Raw genomic sequence first — 18,133 nt, forward strand, 5'->3', positions numbered from 1 at the left:
AGTTGTTGCCAACATCAAGGAAGCAAGGTTGCCATGGTTTGACATTATATCATGTCATTTTGACATTTGCAATTGATAATTTGACAAATGTGAACAATAAAATGAAATTTTTATAATATTATGCCGATGAAGTCGCATGGGAACAGCTAGTCATAACTATAAGAATACTTGCTAAATGTATTTGTTTAAGAGGATTGACGTCACCTTTTTATACAGCCACATATTAAATTATAGACAAAAATTCGATTTTTATATAAAATATATTGTGACCATGTAGTGCTCACTTACGATAGCCGGGCACATTGCCAGATAAAAGCCGATATTTTCATATAAAGCAATGTCTAAAATAGAATAAGGTCAAAAAGGCTTAGGCTGGGGACCTTCGAAACCATTATACGAAATATTGCTTTTATTTCAGTGTGAAATTGATAAGTTGGACAACAATGTAGTTAAATTATGTACAGGTATGAGAAATCCAGCTCTAGGTAAATGACTAATTTCGTACATATTACATATTTTTACTATAATATTCTTATTAATAGATTCCTACAAACTTTTGAACTTTATCCATGTCATATAGCATTAGGCACGCTCGTGTAATCCGTAAGAGAGACTGAAGAGGTCGCTCCGGTCGCGGTACGGCAACGTAAAGAAAACATTTGCTTGTTTTCTTTAAATCCAGCGCGGGGACGGATTCGATACGGTGACCATAGTTTTGATAAATGTTATGGAAACCTGGACAGAATCGGTTGTGACCAACTTCTTAAATTCGCTAATGATCTAGGCTAGGTCTAGTTATTATTACTATTATACGTCTTATTGATAGTAGCTTGAGTCATACAGAGGGGGAGGCCAATCGACATCTATGGTGTATTAGTTTATTTTTTAAGCTTACGAGCTTGGGAATAATACGAATTGAACGTCGTGTAATGTAAAAAAAAATGTTAATGAATATAATAAAGTAATATCCAATTAAAATATGAAATAACGTAACCCTATTCAATGTTAGCGTTTATAATTAGACGATGAAAAAGTCCCGGGTTCCCTTGACACGCATTTGAGTGCAAATGCGCCTTTGATTTAACGACGCTGAATGCTGTTTTTCGCTTTGCGTTTGCTGTAAATTTTCTCGTTTATGTTTTCAAGTGCCTTCATATTCAATTACGTAAGCGATTAATATAAACTTTATATATATTTAATGATGAATACAATACTTAAATTGTTACAATAAATATTTGTTTAAACGTAAATATATACTAATATTATAACGAGGATAGATTTGTATTTTTGGATTTTTGTATGTATTCGATTCATGTAAAAATTACCTGGCTGATTTCAAAAATTCTTTCACCATTAGAAAGGTTATTTATCTGTGATTAACATAGACTATGTTTTTTTTTAATCTCATGCGGGCGAAGTCACCAGCAGCAGCTAGTAATGAGTAAACTGAATTTCCTGAGATTATTTTTACTTCATGTAATCTCCTAAATGGTTTACAGTTACGGTTACAGTTTTAATCCACAGAGTCTCCGATAATAGGATAAATTCTGTTATTACAGGACGACTTCCTCCTGCGCCATTACGACAAGGGACCCTGCAAGAACAAGCTGGGACATTCAAGGGCCTCCGTTCTGTGGCACCGCGCTCAGGTAACATACATATGTGCTTACATAGTTGATTGTAACAAGCCTTATTTTCGAACAACGATATCAGATGTGTTGAAAAAATTATAAGTGGTCCCTTGCGATGACAAGTTACAAGAAATGATACGTTCTTTACGAAATACTTGACTCCTTCGACCTGTAACTTTTGAAGATTGTGCAAGAAGTAATACTTTTTTTATTCCAAAGAAAATGCTTTAATGAAAGTCATTTTTTGAGTTATCTCCAGGGTATTGTAGGAAACTTAGCATTTTGAATTAATTTATATATTCTCCTTCCTGGCGTGCTCATAAGTTAGGTTATCGAAGCGCACAGTATTATTTGAAACGCATTGTGATTTCAGGTGGTGGGTATCTTCGCTGGCTTCGGGCTGCTGCTGCTGGTGGCCAGCCCACTGCTGCTGCTGGCCGCGCCCTGCATCGTCTGCTGCAAGTGCAGGTGAGCACTAAATGTAACACCACACTGACATGATACAGGAAATATTAGGCCTCCGGTACACTAGTTAAAGTGCACGTGGAATTGCTACCACATGACGTGGTGGTGCTGTTCCGGCCCTAAAGTGCAACAGTTGCCAGCAATATAAGCGTCTACCACTTATGTAATACTAGCTATAGCCCGTTATAGAACCGTTTTGTTTATGTGGTAAACTCTAACAAACATTCATCCATCTAAACTTTCGCATTTATATTAATAATTAGTACCTAAGGTTTATCGCAAAATTTGTAATTTTACGGAATTACTATAACTGTAACAACATAATTAGTTTTAACACTACCGCCAGATTGGCGCGCTATTCTAGTACTGAATGACATTGACAGCTGTCATAGGGACGGGACATATATGTCAATGTTCTAGGGTTGTACCAATCCTCCAGCTCAGTACTGATTGTCTTCTTTCTGATTATATTCTCATTTCAGACTATGTAATCCAAATACGAAGAATCTGGAAGAAGTAGAGGAGATCGAGAGCATCAGTCCGGCGCGTGATGACGACGACGAGGAGATAACGCGCGCTACACGCTACATCTCCGACTGACGTAGGCACACTTACTAAATATTTGATTGTTGCGATACTGGAAATGTGTTTGCCTGTAATGTGGACTTGTCAAAGAAATATGGACACAGTGTTGTAAGCATTAAGGTCTAATTCTAATTGTGGTTAAGGTTTACAATTGTTTTCTCCAATTGCCATAGGGTTGACTTTGAATTTGAACTGTTTTAGAATATGTGAAAAATATGCGCTAATGTTTTAGATAGAAATATTGAAATTTTCTCGTTTAAATGTAGGTAATGCAGTTCAATTTTGTTCAAAATTTATAAAAAATAAATTACTCCAATTATGAAATCAGAATTGTTAAATTCAAATTAAAGGAAAGATGAATTATCAATAAAAAATACTGAAATTAAAAAATCTCTCAATATTTAGACTACTACAGACTTCAAAATGACTTTAAAATAATTAGGACTTCCAGTTTTGTATAAAAACTGTAGAAAAAAACGAAACGTAAAAAACAACGCTTATCAAATAAACATCACAGAGTAAAAATATGTCATAGATTAAAAGTATTTGAAAATCTGTATATTAAGATGGTTGACTGATGTTTTTCGTTACCTTTAATTTCACTGCATAAATGCATAAAGACATACTGTTATCTCGTATTTTGTACATTGGACGTGAGAATTCTGAAAAAAATAATAAAAATATCAAATCTACCACTATAACATTTTTTCTAATTTTTTTTAATTTTTTCTAATTGCTAATTTCTCGATGTTTTCGAGATTCTAAATTTTTTTTTAATGTCGTTGTATAAGAAAGTTTCGTCAATCAGTTTTTTTTTTTTTAAATTAGGTTTTAAATGAATGAAAGAGATGACAGTATGTGTTGTGTCTGACACGCAAGACTTGAGACTGAAGAATGTTAAAGCGGCAAGTGCCAAGAAAGCTTTTTACTTTAAAGTTATTTTATGATGAAATGTACTTTTAGTTTACTATTCGGTTATTGAATAAACGCGTTAAAAAAGCTTCTGAATAACTTAAGTCAGTACTTCATGTTAGTCATAAAGAGGATTGATTCTGATATCGTATATTTTTGTAAAACAAACCCCAGAATACAGATTTAATATATTTTTAGTTTGGCATAGATGTATAATCTATAGACGGAGATAGAAGTTTGGCGTTTAATTTAATCAAATTTCAAATTAGATGTCTGTATTGCAAATGGCAACATTGAAAGTATTTTCTAAAAAAAAAAAACTTTTCGCCTGACTTTAATGATCTGGATTAGGTTGTAGATTATATATCTATGAAGGACTTTTAATTCAGACAGTGATTGAAGAGTTAATACATTTTAAAAATTTTTAATATGAATTATTTCCATACAAAATTATTTAAAAAAAAATATAAATGTGAAATTAGTATTATTTACTTTACTATCACTGTTTTAATTATATAATAAAGAAAATATATACGAGTTTAGTAACTGCAATGCAGTGGGAGGGAGACAGATATATTGTTTCACCTGTGATGGCTGGAATGTAAGTTTCATTGTACTAAAAAAGCGCATTAAGCATGTAATTTATTATTAGTGTATTAATATTTATGATTTATTGTAAATAAGGGTTAATATTGTACTTAATTATAATAGGGATTAATGGTGCACTTATTTTGCGTAATCTTTTTTATTCTGGCAACATTTAAATTTTGTTGCTAACACAATTAAAACCTAAATGATCTCAATTTAGTCCATTCAAATGCTATTTAATTTTTTATTTCTGGCAACAAAAATACTATCATTTATTTTAGGTAAATTTTTGCGAATCGATTTTTTACGAATAAATAAAACGATTCGATTTGATTCGATTAATTATTAATAATTGACAATGACATTGAACTACATCATTTATATTGGTAAATGACCATTTACTTACCGTAAATTAATACAATTGACTTAAATATGAATTTCTTTAAGTAACTGCTGTTATTTCTTCAAACATGAATTATTTATCTCGAAGATTTGACTTAAAACATTAAGTTTATTAAAAATACCAATCTAATTGAGAACATCGCATTTCATTTGATATAGATAATTTTAGATTTAAGCAAAACTTGAAAATTTATTAAACCATCTTGTGATTTGCTTCTGTTCATGCACTGTTGATCCTTCTTAGCTTGTTTTAGCAAGCTAGTTAAAGCATTTGTAGACTTAAAAAAATTGTTTGTAGACATAGTATGTAAGTTAATGTCATTAAATTGTCTTCTAACGATGGTTACGGAATATTCATACAAAAATATTGCTGTTTCAAATTTTTCAGTGAATAATTGAGATGGTTTTTGTATGAATTTTTCGTCTGTGGAAATTTGCTGTAATGCTAAATATCCACAATATGTTAATGTGATTGATTTTGGATCTTTTTGTTTTTCTTGTTAGACATAAACTCTATATTTTTCAATATAAAACTATGTTTACTTAATAATTTGACATAGAATCTCAATGTTCGTAATTCAAAAATGACCACAATACATTGCGATGACATTCAATGAATAAAGCATTTTATAAAAAAAATCTGGATTGTTTTTGAGCTTGTGTCTAACAAAGTTGATCTTGTATATAAGAAAATGAAATTTATTTTTTGTTATCGATTACATTTCTTGTTTATTTTGTATTTAAAGTAAATAATTTTCCGTTGCTATAATTATAAAAGATAAAATAAAGTTTTTTTTTTTCGGATAAATCTCAAAACTGTCTTTTTATTTACCCACCAGAAAAAAATTAATGCTTGTTTATGGTTTAAAAAAAAAACACAAACAAAAACGTAAGTTATTTATTTACAACGCTATATTTCACATTTTACAAGTTTTAATATTTAATAGTATTTCTAATAGAAGTATACTTATATTTATTTCATCACCACTTTCTAGACAATCCTGCAGTGCTATCAAACAAAAGAGGGTTTTTAAACTCTCCCCTCATATCCAACATGTAATGCATCATTGTGCTCTTCACTTTAATCGGAAGTTGAACTTTTGCCATTGTCCTGTTCTCTTTGCAGCAGACATTCTCAACAGGAACTTTCATCATACGATTCTTACCAAATGGACCATATGTCACAAATGTTAAATGCTGCCCACCCTTGTTTAGTATTAAATATCTGACAGATTTCAAAGTATACATCCACACCATTGCTAAAGATCCAGTACCTGAAAATATAAATAATAATATGAAATAAATATAACAAGTGGTGGTTCATTTTTGCATGAAATCATTATCACTAGTCTCTCTATTGCAAACATTTTTACTATACCTAATATAGTAGAACCTTGATAACTCAAACCTCGGTAACTTCAAAAAAATAATATGTTCCCTTCTCATCAGAGCCCAAAACCTCTACGACATAGATCCTTGATAACTTAAAACCTCTATAACTTAAAGTATTTTGTGTCTCCCTTGGACTTTAACTTATCGAGGTTCTACTGTATATTACAAAGTATGAAAATTTTTACCAATAATTAAGGCGACGGCTCCTAAAGTATTTCTGTACTTATTTTCACCAAGGTTTATTCTTCTAAACCAGGGAGTTTCATCTGTGATCGTAGACTTGTCCACCGGTGCATCCCTTAAAGATTTAAACGCAAACACACCAAGGTACGTCCAAAACATATACTGGACGATAGCAAACACATTCATATATTTAAAAAACTTCGGATTCTCATATTTAAATAATATAACGTCCCTTGCAACATTGGTATTTACATCATGAATTGTTTTCGTCGTTACTGAACTATAAGACGAATTCCGCGTTGTATGACTTAAATTGCTAGATCTAGGAAATGAGCGGAAAGTAATGCTTCGTTTCAAAATTGTACTAGCGAATGATATTAACGACATTCTTATTTTATAGTACTTAATATAAAAAAATATTTTCGATATTCATAACCTTAAACTGTGCGATGTCGGAGTGACAGTGACACTGACATTGACTGATTTTACATTGACGTAATAAAAATAACAAAGAGTAATTAACGAAACGCCATTCGAAATACTTTTCTTTGACTATGGTTTTCAAAATGTTGTTAATAAGAATGTCCTTAATTTAAAAATGTGCTCCAAGGAACAATCCTTACGTAATTTAATATGTCTACGTGCCTGAAAAAGAATCTTCATATTTTGTGTAGGCCATATTAGTTATGATACAAACGTTTTAGTGACGTTCTTTTTAAAGAAATAGAAATAAATTCAATTTCTTTACTCTGTGAGAAAAAAAAAGATGAACTCTATACTCATTCACGGCGTCTTTGTCAACCAGATTCGTTAAATCGTCGCGGTTGATAATTTACGCTTACAAAACGAAAATGTTGTTTTGCAAAAGCCAGGATTATTGTTTTTAGCAATATCATAACTTTGGGAAAAAGTTTGCGGAGCGTTAATCGTATAAGCATTAAATGTACAACACACAAGATGGCTGATATAAGGGTGAGATATTGGCGGCATTTTGATCGCCAACGGTCATTTTGATTGTTTATTTTTTATGTTATTCTATTTATTTTTGTTTCATACATATTATTTGCATAGAAGTTTTAATTAAATCTTATAGATTTAGATGCTAATTCGATTCTTAAGATTCAAATAGGTTAATTTGATATTGTTGCGCTGTAACTGAATAATTAGCTGTCAATTTGATTTAAACTTATTTGAAACTTTTATAAAATTTTCCAAGATAGATTTCTTACTATAAAATGGTAATCGGTACCCTTTATTCTTATCAACTGCTTGTTGGCCTAATATTCAAATAATGTATCAGTGTAACTTAGTTATTTTACTTCTCCAGAGAAAGTCAAATATGTTTTATAATTCCTATCATATTTAAAAGTTATTTGTGTTTTTAGACTATGATAAACAAAATGCAAAGTACAACCCAAAATGGCACATCAGAGGCTGTGCCTCCAGCCAAGGGTCAGAAAGGCACTATTGAGAAGATTTATCAAAAAAAATCCCAGTTGGAACATATTTTACTAAGACCTGACACATACATTGGGTCAGTGGAACGAGCCACTGAGACTATGTGGGTATTTGACAAAGAAAAGGAATGTATGGTGCAGAAGGAATTGACATTTGTACCAGGTTTGTCTCTATTATGCCGCTATAGAAAACTTTTTTAACTTTAGAAAACTAAAAAAATACTGCATTAATATGACATACTGGTTATTTCCAAGCCAGCTGTGTAAATAATCATTTTATTGAAAGAATTTGTACTTAAATGTTTGTTTTTATGTATCAAAATGAATTTAGCACCTGCCTCAATTAGCTTCTTAAGAAAAATTAACTTATTCAATGTACTCCAAAGTTACAATTTTATGGTAACTTGTTATGTTGTATTTTCCAGGTCTGTACAAAATTTATGATGAAATTTTGGTGAACGCTGCTGATAATAAGCAGAGGGATCCAAAAATGGATGTTATTAGAATTGACATTAACCAAGAGCAAAATACAATATCAGTTTACAATAATGGTTGTGGTATCCCAGTAGTTATGCATAAAGACGAGAAAATGTTTGTTCCGACTATGATTTTCGGTCATCTTTTGACATCATCTAATTACAATGACGAGGAAGAGAAAGTGACAGGCGGTAGGAATGGCTATGGTGCAAAGCTTTGCAACATATTCTCGACAAAGTTTACGGTAGAAACAGCATCTAGACAATATAAGAAACATTTTAAGCAAACTTGGGGTAGTAATATGACAAAAGCTTCCGAACCTAAGGTTAAGGAGGCTGGCAAAGATGATGATTTTACTAAAATAACATTTAGCCCTGATTTAGCTAAGTTTAAAATGGAAAAATTGGAGGACGATATAGTCGCGTTGATGTCGCGACGTGCGTATGACGTGGCTGCTTCATCCCAGGGTGTAAAAGTTTATTTAAATGGAGAAAGACTTAAAATAAGTAAATTTAAGGATTACGTAGATTTATATATTAAAGGTAAAGAGGACGAAAATGGACAACCATTGAAAGTTGTGTATGAAAAAGTAAATGATCGTTGGGAAGTTGCATTAACACTTTCCGACAGGGGCTTCCAACAAGTTTCATTTGTTAACTCTATTGCTACTACGAAAGGCGGTAAACATATTGACACGGTAGCCGATAGCGTTGTCAAGAATGTTCTAGAAGTTTTGAAAAAGAAGAATAAGGGAGGTGTGAACATAAAGCCTTTCCAAGTCAAAAATCACATGTGGGTATTTGTGAATTGTTTAATTGTTAACCCAACCTTTGATTCACAAACAAAGGAGAATATGACACTCCAGGCGAAAAGCTTTGGTTCGAAATGTAATTTCTCTGAGAAATTTATAAATGCAGTTAGTAAATCTGGTTTGGTTGAATCTGTATTGACATGGGCTAAATTTAAAGCTCAAACAGAGCTTGTAAAGGCATCAGGTAAAAAGCAGAGTAAATTAAAAGGTATTCCGAAGTTAGAAGATGCTAATGACGCTGGTACGAAGAATTCTCACCTTTGTACCTTAATTCTCACTGAGGGAGACTCAGCTAAAACATTAGCTGTGTCTGGACTTAGTGTTGTAGGCAGAGATCATTACGGCGTTTTCCCATTAAAGGGTAAACCTTTGAACGTACGAGATGCATCACATAAACAAGTTTTAGAAAATGTTGAAATTAATAACCTTATAAAAATCCTCGGATTACAGTATAAAAAGAAATATAACTCACTTGATGATTTAAAAACATTAAGATATGGTAAAGTGATGATAATGGCTGATCAGGATCAAGACGGTTCGCATATCAAAGGTCTGATCATCAACTTCATTCATCACAATTGGCCTGAATTATTAAAACTGCCGTTTTTAGAGGAATTTATTACTCCTATCGTTAAAGCAACGAAGAAGGATAAAGAAATTTCCTTCTATTCGTTACCAGAATTTGAAGAATGGAAACGAGAAACTGATAATCATCACACATTTAATATCAAATACTACAAAGGTTTGGGTACCTCCACATCGAAGGAGGCTAAAGAATATTTCCAGAATATGGAAAGGCATAGAATAAAGTTTAGATATAGCGGACCCACTGACGACCACCACATTGAGCTGGCTTTCTCAAAGAAAGGTGCGGATCAACGGAAAGAATGGTTGACAAACCATATGGATGAAGTTAAACGGAGGAAGGAAATAGGTTTATCTGAAAGATATTTATACACTAAAGAAACTAAAGCCGTAACTTATTCTGATTTTATTAATTTAGAGCTGGTTCTCTTTTCTAATGGTGATAATGTTAGGTAAGTTATCAACATTCTAGTACATACGATTTTTTATAATACTTTTTTTTAACTGTATTTAGAATATAGGATATTAAAAAAGTGTAACTTCTCTTATTTTACACATCAAATAATTTTTATTATAATATTGTTAGTTAATATTTTACTCAATGTTTCCAGATCAATTCCATCAATGGTGGATGGTCTGAAGCCAGGCCAGCGTAAGGTGATCTTCACGTGCATAAAGCGTAATGACAAACGGGAGGTCAAGGTCGCACAGCTGGCGGGCTCCGTCGCCGAGCACTCCGCTTACCATCATGGTATGTCATAACTTTTACACATATCTATGACACAGAAACTATGTTCTAGTGTAACTTCACATTATATGTGTTATATTTGATTAATATAAATAAAATGTTGGTCCTTCTAGTCTTACTAATATCATGAATGCGAAAATATAAATGGATGAATAAATGTTAGTAGTAGTAGATATCTTTGCAAAGGCTGGATCTCAATGAGATTTAGCTATTTTTAAACTGTAATGCTCATATTTTACTCTTTGGCTAATAAATTTGCTGACCTAGTCACAGCTAACTTATGGTACAGTCCTAGTTTAGTAGGGACGTGCAGTCAAGGGAAAAAATGTGATGCAACCTCCAAATATCGGCGAAGAAATTCAAATATATGTGCATAGTCAACCCGCAGTCACAACTCAGGGTAGGGTCTGAGCTCAGTGGGAAGTATACCGAGGTGATGTTCTTCAGGCGAGCAGTCCCTGGCGATGACGATAGTGAACCTGGCGCAGAACTACGTGGGCTCCAACAACATCAACCTGCTGGAGCCCCGCGGCCAGTTCGGCACGCGGCTCTGCGGCGGCAAGGACTCCGCCAGCCCGCGTTACATATTCACTCTCATGTCGCCCCTCACTCGCCTGCTCTTCCACCCACACGACGACCCCTTGCTTATTGTGAGTATAACAAACTGTTAATATTTAAAATTATCATCTTATATATCTATTAGTTGGATAAATGCTTGTCTTGGAAACTGCAGGTTCTGTCTTCGAATTTAGCCATGTTCCTATTACGTTAAGAGCTGGCGCACACCTTTGAGTAAACTATCGGACAACTGTTGTACGATTGTCGATTGTTTCGCAGCCAATTTGACATTTTGGTTGCATATTTAAAAACGAGTAGTATGATATGTAATGTGTAGTGTAACGCCTAGGAATCAAAGCGCGACTAAACAGTTGTGCGATAGATTAGTCGAAGATGTGCGCGCGCTCTTATTCGTCGTTTTTACCAATATCTATTAGTGAGGGAAAACTTTGTGATGCAACCATAATAGCAAAGAAATTCAAAGTTACATGTGAAAGCAACCCATAGTACAATGTGGTTGACGATAACCTAGTAACTTACTTAGGACAGGCTCCAAGCTCCTTGATGTTAATATATGTAATCACAATAACTTCTGGATGATTTTAACTTTCATGTAGGTAAAAACGTAACAAAAGTACACTTTTCGCTTTTTTTTATATGTTTTTAATATTTAATTTGCCCATTTCCAGCACGAGTTCGAAGACAACCAGAAGATAGAACCAGTACATTATGTGCCCATACTGCCGCTGGTGCTGGTGAACGGAGCCGAGGGTATCGGCACCGGCTGGTCCACCAAGATACCTAACTACAACCCAAGGGATATCGTCGCCAACATACGGTAAACTGATATTATATCTATGGATTTAATATGCATTTACTCTCAGCGCTTTTTTTTCACTTTTGCCCTCAACTTTCGAATTCCGTGCAGAAAAAACAACTTAATAAAAAGCCTATATTTTACTGTGACAAATTTCAGCGTGATCTGTTTAACTGTTTTGAACATACGTAGCAAGAATAATCAATCCAAACTTTCGCATTTCAAAGTTAATATTTAATTTGATTAGATCATATGGCCATACTTTTATATCTAATTTATATATTTATCACTATTTAAAGTTGTAATTCAGAGAGATTGGATGCTAAAATTAGTCAATTTCTCCATACTATATTACCAGTTCTTTCATATATGTACGCCATAGTAAAGATGTATAGTAAGATATTGCATTTGAACAGTAATTATACTAGAAACATCGATTTAAAATAAAATGTATCCAGGCGTATGTTGGACGGCGAGGAGCCGAAGCCGATGCACCCTTGGTACAAGAACTTCCGCGGCACCATCGAGAGCTTCGGCGACAAGTACGTGATCTCCGGCGAGGCGGCCGTGCTGCCCGGCGACAAGCTGGAGATCACCGAGCTGCCCGTCGGCACCTGGACGCAGAACTACAAGGAGAACGTTCTAGAACCGATGCTGGGGAACGAGAAAGTTAAACCGATCATTTCTGAGTACAGAGTAAGTTGACATGCCTTCTCAAATGTCTAAAATATTAGATATGAGCTGTTTCTCGCGCCTCAGCCCTCGTGAAATTAAGAAAATAGTAAAAAATATAGCCTTTGTTACTTAGTGATTTTTAACGGTGCAAGAATTTCGAAATCGGTTCAGTTTTCGAATTATTTCAATGCATACAAAAATACAAATCTTTCCTCGTCATAATGTAAATATAGATAAGAATTTATTGGACTATACCAAAAGAATTAATGTATTTAACTTTTACATCAAATAATCTGAATGACACAAATTTAATCTTTACAAAGGGTCTATTATGAATATTTGCGTGACAGTTTCGGGAATATATTCGTAACGTAATTGACAACATTTGTATGAGATGTTGATGTATTTTTACACTCGGTGGCCACAGTTGCACAGAACGTTCTCACGGATATTCATGATAAACCCTTTTTACTACTTTTCATTTATTTATTCTTCTAATCGTTTGCAATATTATTTTAATAAATGAAAATAATTTTGAATGGGAAGTATATGTACAAAAGAGTATGTTTACAACATATCTCAGTTTTTTCCGTATTTAAATGGAATACAGTGTTGTATTTTCCACTAAATAACAATAATACATCCGTATTCTGTTAACCCAGGAATATAATACGGACACGACTGTGCGGTTCGTGGTGAGTCTGCTACCAGGGAAACTGGCGGAGGTGGAGGCAGAGGGCATCCACAAGGTCTTCAAACTGCAGACCACCATCTCCATGACCTGTATGAACGCCTTCGATCACAATAACTGCTTGAAAAAGTAAGCATTCTGGTAAAAAAAAAAATAGAAAACTAATTTCTATTTGCAGACAGGAGTTTGTTTTTAAATAAGCAACTATTGTAAATATTCAGAAAAATGTTAAAATCATTTTCTTGTATCCCATATGTCTTAAATTTAGGATAAAGTATCGTTTTATACCTAGATCTTGTAAAATTTTGTGTTTTAAAAATGCTTAACTTCAGTTGTCATTTCGCTTAGATTGTTAATCGATTTTGCGATTTACGTGTTTTGTGTTTTTTATATTCATAGATAATTAATTACTAATATCTGTAAAATATGAAAGTAATATTAGAAAAAAGATCCAATGATTTTGGTTGTTTACCGTATGTTTATATTTGCGTTTCAAACATACGATAGTTTATCTAAGAGAGCTTTGAAATATTGTTTTTAAAATTTATAACATTAAAGAAAGATTAATTAAAGTTCTCTTATTTTGTTTTAAAATAATTTCCAGATACGATAAAGTGGAGGAGGTTTTGCGTGAGTTTTACGAGTTGCGTGTGAAGTACTACGCGCGACGTAAGGAGTTCCTGCAGGGCCAGCTGCAGGCGGAGGCGGACAAGCTGACCAACCAAGCTCGCTTTATCTTAGAAAAATGCGATAAAGGACTCGTTATTGAGAATAAAAAGAGAAAAGTCATGGTAGAAGAACTTATTAAAAGAGGTAAGTTTCAATCACTGGTTTTTTTTTTAGTCATCTGTGCGGAATTTAAGGAAACTAAGTCTATGTGTACTATTATAAATCTATAATAAAGCGTAAACACAGACTTCTTTGTTGCCTAAGATGTCAGCAATTACAGCATATTTTTGAATAATCCTTCTTTTAATAAAAAAAACCCTACACTTACCTCACGCTTTTGGATATATATTTTCACGCCATTAAATATTTTGGATAAAAACCCTAATGTGGGAAAGAGACCAAAGTTGCTGCCAACATTAAGGAAGCAAGACTGTCAAGTTTTGTCATGTCATTTTGGTAAGTTGACAAATGTAAACAATAAAATAATAACAATTTCATGCGGATGAAGCCGCACAGGAACAACTAGTCTGTTATAAATTTCATAAAGATCTGTTAAGTTTTGGAGATGTCAATAACATCCATACATTTATTAACTGGAACTAATTCTTTCTAAAAAAATAAGCTAATTAAAGCTCCTTTAGACGACCTCTTTTATATTCTTAGATAATCTATAAAATTATTAATTATTGCTATAAAATTGCCAATAAACGATATTTTTATTCTGTACATTAAGGCTATGAACCGGATCCGATCGCGGAGTGGAAGAAGCGCGCCAGCAAGATGCAAGGCTTGGAAGCGGTGGAAGAGGAGCCGCAGGAGTCTGAGGAGGAGGTGGAACCTGAGGATAACAAGGGCAAACCTGTGGATCCAGGTAAATAACCTTGACTAATTTGATGTCACTTTGACTATATAGAAAATGACTAGGCATATGGCGTTGTACTCGAGTACAATCTTTAAATCTACGCAATTATGTATGAGAATGCAATCTGAATCAAAAAGTACTTTGGATCGTTTTAAACAAACTAACCTATTGAGTACTTTTTTGGACTTGTATTGAACAATCTTGACCAGTCCTGTAATTTAATGGTCAAAGTTATACTTCTGTCATAGTTCCTAAATTCAATTACGTAAATCATTTGCTAAAAATAGATCTTGTTTGTCTTGATAATTAAAAAGCGTCTTATATATGGTTATTTGATTTTACAGAAAAAGCATTCCAGCAACTAAAAGAAGTCAAGAAGTTCAACTACCTGCTGGGGATGTCGATGTGGATGCTGACCAAGGAGAAGAAGGACGAACTCCTCAAGCAAAGAGACCAGAAACTCGCCGAGCTGGAGATACTCAAGTAAGCAAATTACATCATTATGTACACTGACATCCTACACAACAGATATGTTTGTTTATGATTTATTATATTAGTATAGAAATAAAATATAGACAGACTATTTGTTCCCGTGCGGCTTCACCACATGACATAAAAACTTTATTTTATTGTCTACATTTGTCAAATTCTCAATTGCAACTCAAAATTCAAATGCACAAATGACAACGAAGGCCTATGACATTGTATAATAATTACCGTTACCATGGTAACCTTGATTCCTCGATGTTGCCAGCTTGTAGTTTATGGATCCTCACGTGAATTTCTTTCCCAATTTATTTACTCCGAATTGTCATAGCGTGAAAATATATAGCTTAGAGCGTGTCGTAGATGTAGGGCTTTTTATTAAAGTTAGAATTTTTCAAAATTATGCTGTTATTGCTAACATCTTACGCCACGAAGTAGTGTGTTTACGCTTTGTTATATTAGTAAAGATGTAGTAATATCATTATATTATTATGTTATCGATAGTCTATTTTCTTTAGTCTTGTTTTGACATTTTTTATTTCTCCTTGTAGGGCCAAAACTCCTTCCATGCTGTGGCGCGAGGACCTGGACACGTTCCTGGTGCGGCTGGAGGAGGTGGAAGAGAAGGAGAGGAACGAAGAGAACGCCGTTAACAAGAAGAGTTCCAAGGCTTTTGTGAGTTATTTAATATTTAGTTACTTACGAGTATTCAAAAAATTTCGTATAGTTACCTTACTAAAGTACCATCGAAACATTAAGGGCCTGTCCCACCAACTTGTAAATTGTCTAAACAATCCAGTAAAGTATGTGATGGAAACCGGATTTCGTTCCCTTATCTGACAGTGACGTCATTTTTAAGCTATCTGAGCCTCTATCAGCCAGTGGCGGGACATTCTCTTAATGTTCTTTTGTTTATATTATAACAATTTTCTCTTTTATTTTACAATCATACAGATGGATAGAAGGAAGGTAATTTTAGTACATAATAGTAATCACGGAAACAATTTTGCTTGAAAAAACAATAATTTTACTCGATATAAATGCAAAAGTTTGTATGGATAAATGTTATTCACGTATCTTTAAATTCAACATAGAGGTATTCAAATAATTTTAAATTTATTCTTTCACACATAATTAGGACATCAGAAATATATTTTTGTACTAATAACTATGTATAAATATACAGAATGCAAATAAGAAGAACAGAAAATCGTTATTCGATATCATCCCCGCTGATAACGGTCGGAGAATAGAGCCCAAGATATCTGAAGACCTCATCAAGAGGATACAAGCTGCGGAGAAAGCCAAGACCAGGAAAGAAATTAAAAAAGAATACGATCCCGTAAGTTATTCATATTAATTACACAGACAAGAGCAAAAAAGATAGCAATTAGACCGCCCTTAAATCTCGTAGCTTGGTTTTATTATATTTATTGTGATATTTGTGCATAATTGAAATTGAACTATTGGTAATTGAAATAAGGTTTTATTTTATTTCGAACTAGCTGTTCCCATGCGACTTTATCCGCTTGAAATTATAAAAATATCATTTTATTGATTAAATATGTCAAATTATCAATTGCAAATGTCAAAATGACATGACATGATGACAAACCATGGCAACCTTGATTTTTTGATGTTGATAACAACTTATGGTCTCTTTCCCAGATTAGGGTTTTTAGCCAAAATATTTACCCCCTAAGTCTAATGGCGTGAAAATATATAGCCTAAAGCCTGACGTAAGTGTAGGGATTTATATTAAACAAAAAATTATTCAAAAATATGCTGTAATCGCTGACATCTTAGGCAACAAAGATGTGTGTGTTTACGCTTTTTTGTAATAGTATAGATGTGCTTATCAAAAGCAAACATAATGCAGTGATAAGTAAAAGTAAATCTTGTTTCGAATTTATAGTTCAATTTATTTTACGTTAAAAATTATTATAGCTTTTGACGTGAAAATTTAATGAAAACAAAGGATATTTTGGCACGTTTTTGTAAGAGCATTCGTGCGCGTACAGATGTTTTTATTTATATAATGTTTATGTAATACTCAGGACGATCCCACGGGAGTGACTCCTCCTGCGAGTGGAGAAAAGAAGCCAAAGGGAAGAGTAAAGAAAGAGAAACCAGAGAAAGAGAAGGCGGAGAAAGCAGATGGACTCAAGCAGACTAAACTCACGTTCAAGAAGGAACCTAAAAAGGTATTTTTTTTATCACAAGACTTGGATTTTTTTATTACAAGACATTTAATTTTATATGTAATTAGTAACTTGGAATTTTTTTTTAGTATAAAAGTAGAACACCTACCAAAGTCTGATAAAGGTATAATTAGAGGCAAATATTGTTGATTTTCAAGTAAATTTTAACTATATCTAATCTCACTTTTAGTCGATTTTTTCGTTCCTCTTCTGGACCAGGCACATTACTGTCTCAAAATGTCTTTTTGTACATTTAATCAAGCAAGAAGTTTATTATTAAGATAATGAGTGTTTAGATTAATTGGTACCTGTAGATTAAAAAAAAAACCCTTATTTACAGATGGTGGAAATCTTGAAGTTTGTGAATTAGAGATACCAATAAAGAAATCTTATAGTTATTTCAAATGTTTAGAATGCCCAATATTCAGATATTTAATCAATTAGAAGTTTAAATAAATTTCCACTGTAATATGTTTTGTTTGTTGTAGAAGAAGCCCGCGTTCAGCGGCAGCAGCTGCGGCGAGCAGTCGGACTCCGACGTGGAGATGGTGGAGCCCCCCGCGCCCCGCGAGCGCGCCGGCGCCCGCAGAGCCGCCACTAAGGTTATTACTAATTAACTAGCTTTTCCCGTGATTTTCACCTCCAATTTTACTTAAAAATGCGAAAGTTGAGATGGATGTATGTTTGTTGAAATTTGGTACAGATATAGATTCTGGAATAACACGTGGGATACGGTCATCCCCGAAAAATGACAGGTTCCCGAGGGATACATAGTTTTAGAAAATTGATATAATTGTACTTAGCAATATTAATTAAACCACTCCACTAGACAACTCTCCAGGAATGCGCGCGAATATCCATCCTTCTTATGACATTGACAGCTGTCAGTTAGAGATGTGACGTTTATACCAATAATCTAGTGTTGCGCCAATTCTATA

The 18,133-nt window shown here is 33.4% G+C and overlaps 3 protein-coding genes across 3 annotated transcripts in view; 2 read left to right on the forward strand and 1 right to left on the reverse strand.

The window, feature by feature from the left end:
* LOC106109644 overlaps positions 1-3,902 on the forward strand; it is a 70,454-nt gene extending 66,552 nt beyond the window's left edge. The window contains exons 9-11 of the mRNA XM_013291228.1: positions 1,547-1,649; positions 2,005-2,099; positions 2,579-3,902. Of these exons, the coding sequence (XP_013146682.1) occupies positions 1,547-1,649; positions 2,005-2,099; positions 2,579-2,696 (316 nt within the window). The 3' untranslated portion in view covers positions 2,697-3,902. The remainder of the gene's footprint in view (positions 1-1,546; positions 1,650-2,004; positions 2,100-2,578) is intronic.
* A 1,591-nt stretch (positions 3,903-5,493) lies between these two features.
* LOC106109717 (transmembrane protein 223) lies at positions 5,494-6,620 on the reverse strand. The gene is made up of 2 exons (XM_013291318.1): positions 6,161-6,620; positions 5,494-5,857 (listed from the first exon to the last, which is right to left on the reverse strand). Exons 1-2 carry the CDS (start codon positions 6,543-6,545, stop codon positions 5,565-5,567), a joined length of 678 nt encoding a protein of 225 aa, XP_013146772.1. The 5' UTR covers positions 6,546-6,620; the 3' UTR covers positions 5,494-5,564.
* A 298-nt stretch (positions 6,621-6,918) lies between these two features.
* The window catches only part of LOC106109784 (DNA topoisomerase 2), a 14,616-nt gene continuing 3,401 nt past the window's right edge, over positions 6,919-18,133 (forward strand). The window contains exons 1-15 of the mRNA XM_013291393.1: positions 6,919-7,130; positions 7,544-7,778; positions 8,041-9,940; positions 10,100-10,239; positions 10,684-10,886; positions 11,484-11,632; positions 12,070-12,307; positions 12,949-13,106; positions 13,582-13,790; positions 14,380-14,517; positions 14,853-14,991; positions 15,546-15,669; positions 16,181-16,336; positions 17,052-17,198; positions 17,684-17,797. Of these exons, the coding sequence (XP_013146847.1) occupies positions 7,116-7,130; positions 7,544-7,778; positions 8,041-9,940; positions 10,100-10,239; positions 10,684-10,886; positions 11,484-11,632; positions 12,070-12,307; positions 12,949-13,106; positions 13,582-13,790; positions 14,380-14,517; positions 14,853-14,991; positions 15,546-15,669; positions 16,181-16,336; positions 17,052-17,198; positions 17,684-17,797 (4,065 nt within the window). The 5' untranslated portion in view covers positions 6,919-7,115. The remainder of the gene's footprint in view (positions 7,131-7,543; positions 7,779-8,040; positions 9,941-10,099; positions 10,240-10,683; positions 10,887-11,483; positions 11,633-12,069; positions 12,308-12,948; positions 13,107-13,581; positions 13,791-14,379; positions 14,518-14,852; positions 14,992-15,545; positions 15,670-16,180; positions 16,337-17,051; positions 17,199-17,683; positions 17,798-18,133) is intronic.

The sequence above is a fragment of the Papilio polytes genome, unplaced genomic scaffold (assembly GCF_000836215.1).
Source record: "Papilio polytes unplaced genomic scaffold, Ppol_1.0 DF821067.1, whole genome shotgun sequence".
Lineage (NCBI taxonomy): Eukaryota > Metazoa > Arthropoda > Insecta > Lepidoptera > Papilionidae > Papilio > Papilio polytes.

Coding starts and splice junctions, on each gene's coding strand:
- LOC106109717 (XM_013291318.1), bottom strand. CDS start 6,545: ATGTCGTTAATATCATTCGCTAGTACAATTTTGAAACGAAGCATTACT. Junction 5,858..6,160: donor AGCCGTCGCCTTAATTATTG/GTAAAAATTTTC, acceptor TTATATTTTCAG/GTACTGGATCTTTAGCAATG.